The following is a 3,066-nucleotide window of genomic DNA, read 5'->3' as shown; positions in this document are numbered from 1 at the left end:
CTTGCCAATTGGCTCCCTTACCATTTTCCCTTGTGTTTTTGGGTCCTGGCAGGTTCAACGCTTGCCGGTTGGCTCCCCTCCCATTTTCCTTTGGGTTTTCGGGTCCTGGCAGGTTCCACTCTTGGTGTTTGCCCTCCCTCCCATTCTCCCTTGGGTTTTTGGGTCCTGGCAGGTTCAACGCTTGCCAATTGGCTCCCTTACCATTTTCTCTTGTGTTTTTGGGTCCTGGAAGATTCAACTGTTGCCAGTTGACTCCCCTCCCATTTTCCCTTGGCTTTTTGGGTCCTGGCAGCTGCGCCGCTTGCCCGCTTGCCCCCCCCTCATCCCTTCTTCGTGTCCTGGCAGCCCCGTGGCGGCGTCGACTTCATCGGAACCTTCCGGAAGCAACTGGAGGACCAGGCCATCAACCTCCCCCCCAAACTGGGAGAACTGGTGCACGGCGCCGACTACGGGCGCTCCGAGGACGACCAAGTGTGGCGTTACTTCTACGACCTCGGAGGTAACGAGCTTTCCGGACCTTAACGAGCGCCGTCGGGTGATGAGAGCGGGAGAATAGCCCCCCCACCGCCCTGCCAGGACCTTGATTCGAAGCGTAGGGTCCTTAAGGCGGGAGAAGACCCCCCAGCACCCTGCCAGGACCCTAATGAAAACTATCGGGTTATTAGAGCTGGAGAATAGACTCTTCCACCCTGCCAGGACCTTGATTTGAAATGTAGGGTCCTTAAGGCGGGAGGAGACCCCCCTCCACCCTGCCAGGACCCTAATGAAAACCATCGGGCCATTAGAGCGGGAGAGTAGCCTCTTCCACCCTGTCAGGACCTTAATTTGAACCGTAGGGTCCTTAACGTGGAAGGAGACACAAAACCACCCTGCCAGGACCTTAATGAAAACCATTGGGTAATTAGAGTGGGAGAGGACTCCCCCCACTGCCCTGCCAGGACCTTGATTTGAAGCGTAGGGTCCTTAAGGCAGGAGAAGACCCCCCAGCACCCTGCCAGGACCCTAATGAAAACCATCGGGCAATTAGAGCAGGAGAATACATTCTTCCACCCTGCCAGGACCTTAATTAACATCATAGGGTCCTTAAGATCGGTGAAGTCTCCTAATCACCCTGCCAGGACCTTAATTACTACCATAGAGCTCATTAAGGCAGGAGAAGACCCCCAGCCTCCCTGCCAGGACCTTCCTTAGAACCATAGGGTCCTTAAGGTGGGAGAAGACCCCCCCAGCACCCTGCCAGGACCCTCGTTAAAACCATTGGGTAATTAGAGTGGGAGAGGACCCCCCCCCACCGCCCTGCCAGGACCTTGATTTGAAATGTAGGGCCCTTAAGGCGGGAGAAGGCCATCCACCACCCTGCCAGGACCCTAATGAAAACTATCGGGTCATTAGAGCTGGAGAATAGACTCTTCCACCCTGCCAGGACCTTAATTTGAACCGTAGGGTGCTTAACGTGGAAGGAGACACAAAACCACCCTGCCAGGACCCTCATTAAAACCATTGGGTAATTAGAGTGGGAGAGGACCCCCCCCCATCGCCCTGCCAGGACCTTGATTCGAAGCGTAGGGTTCTTAAGGCGGGAGAAGACCCCCAACCACCCTGCCAGGACCCTAATGAAAATCATGGGGTCATTAGAGCAGGAGAATAGTCTCTTCTGTCCTGCCAGAACCTTAATTAACATCATAGAGTCCTTAAGGCGGGAGAAGACTCCTAATCATCCTGCCAGGACCTTAATTACTACCATAGAACTCATTAAGAGAGGAGAGGACCCCCAACCACCCTTCCAGGACCTTAATTAGAACCACAGGGGCCTTAAGGTTGGAGAAGACCCCTAATCACCCTGCCAGGACCTTAATTAGACTCATAGCGTCCTTAAAGTGGGAGAAGATCTCTATCATCCTGCCAGGACCTTAATTTGCACCANGAAAGCGAAAGCGAAAGTAAAACGAATCGCTGTGGTTCTCCCGTTCCTCCCCCGTTCGGCGTCGTTTTCGGCTCGCAGCCGGACGTCTACCCCGGCGGCGAAATCCTCTGGGCCGCCCCCCGGCCCGCCTCCGACTTTTCGGCCGCCGACGCCGCCGAATTCGCCGCCGGCCTCCGGCGCCGCAGCTCCAAGATGAGCTTGGCCGTGCTCCGCATCCGCCCCGGCGCCCTCCGCGTCCCCCACTGGCACTTCAACGCCGACGAGCACGGCTACGTCCTGCAGGCACGCGGTTTTTTTCCCATTTCCCCTTTTTCTCTCCTCCCTCCTCCCCCCCATCCTCATCCTCACCCCCCCCTCGCTCTCAACCTCTCCCCCCCCGCCTTCAAAACCGTTTTCCGTGCGGCGCGTGCGAGAAACCGCCCCCCCACGCACGCGCCCCTTGCACGTGGGGGGGGTGGCGACGTGCGAGCGGCGGCGTTGCAGGGCACGGCGTGGATCGGCGTCGTCGACGCCGGCGATGTCACCGGCAACGTCACCGTGGTCACCTACAACGTCACCGCCGGCCACGCCGTCTTCTTCCCCCGCAACGCCGTCCACTGGCTGAAGAACGTGGGCGCCGGCGACTGCGTCGTCGTGCTCTTCTTCGGCACGCACGAGGAGCTGCGCACGCTGGACGCCGACGACGCTTTCTTCGCCACGCCGCGCGAAGTGGCCGCGCGGGCGCTGCAGGTGATGCCCCCGGGGGGAGGGGGTTGGGTCCTGGAAGGGTGAAAGTGGCGGTGGTTGCGTCCCCCTACCACCTTCCTTGGGCTCTCTATTATGTTTTATATGGAGGTTGGGTCCTGGAAGGTGCGAGGGGCGGTGGTTGTGTCCCCCTAGCACCTTCCTGGGGCTCCCTACAATGTTTCATAGGGAGGTTGGGTCCTGGAAGGGTGAAAGTGGCGGTGGTTGGGTCCCTTTACGACCTTCCTTGGGCTCCCTATTATGTTTTATATGGAGGTTGGGTCCTGGAAGGTGCGAGGGGCGGTGGTTGCATCCCCCTAGCACCTTCCTGGGGCTCTCTACAATGTTTCATAGGGAGGTTGGGTCCTGGAAGGGTGAAAGTGGCAGTGGTTGGGTCCTTTTACCACCTTCCTTGGGCT

At 58.3% G+C, this 3,066-nt stretch overlaps 1 protein-coding gene across 1 annotated transcript; it reads left to right on the top strand.

Annotated features, from left to right (window-relative positions):
- The first annotated feature begins 763 nt into the window (after positions 1 to 763).
- Positions 764 to 2,721, top strand: LOC110391453 (oxalate decarboxylase ARB_02208-like). The gene is made up of 3 exons (XM_021383342.1): positions 764 to 811; positions 1,907 to 2,206; positions 2,408 to 2,721. Exons 1-3 carry the CDS (start codon positions 764 to 766, stop codon positions 2,693 to 2,695), a joined length of 636 nt encoding a protein of 211 aa, XP_021239017.1. The 3' UTR covers positions 2,696 to 2,721.
- Positions 2,722 to 3,066: the final 345 nt, after the last annotated feature.

Source organism: Numida meleagris, unplaced genomic scaffold (assembly GCF_002078875.1).
Source record: "Numida meleagris isolate 19003 breed g44 Domestic line unplaced genomic scaffold, NumMel1.0 unplaced_Scaffold370, whole genome shotgun sequence".
NCBI lineage: Eukaryota > Metazoa > Chordata > Aves > Galliformes > Numididae > Numida > Numida meleagris.
This window is presented reverse-complemented; position numbering and strand designations above follow the sequence as displayed.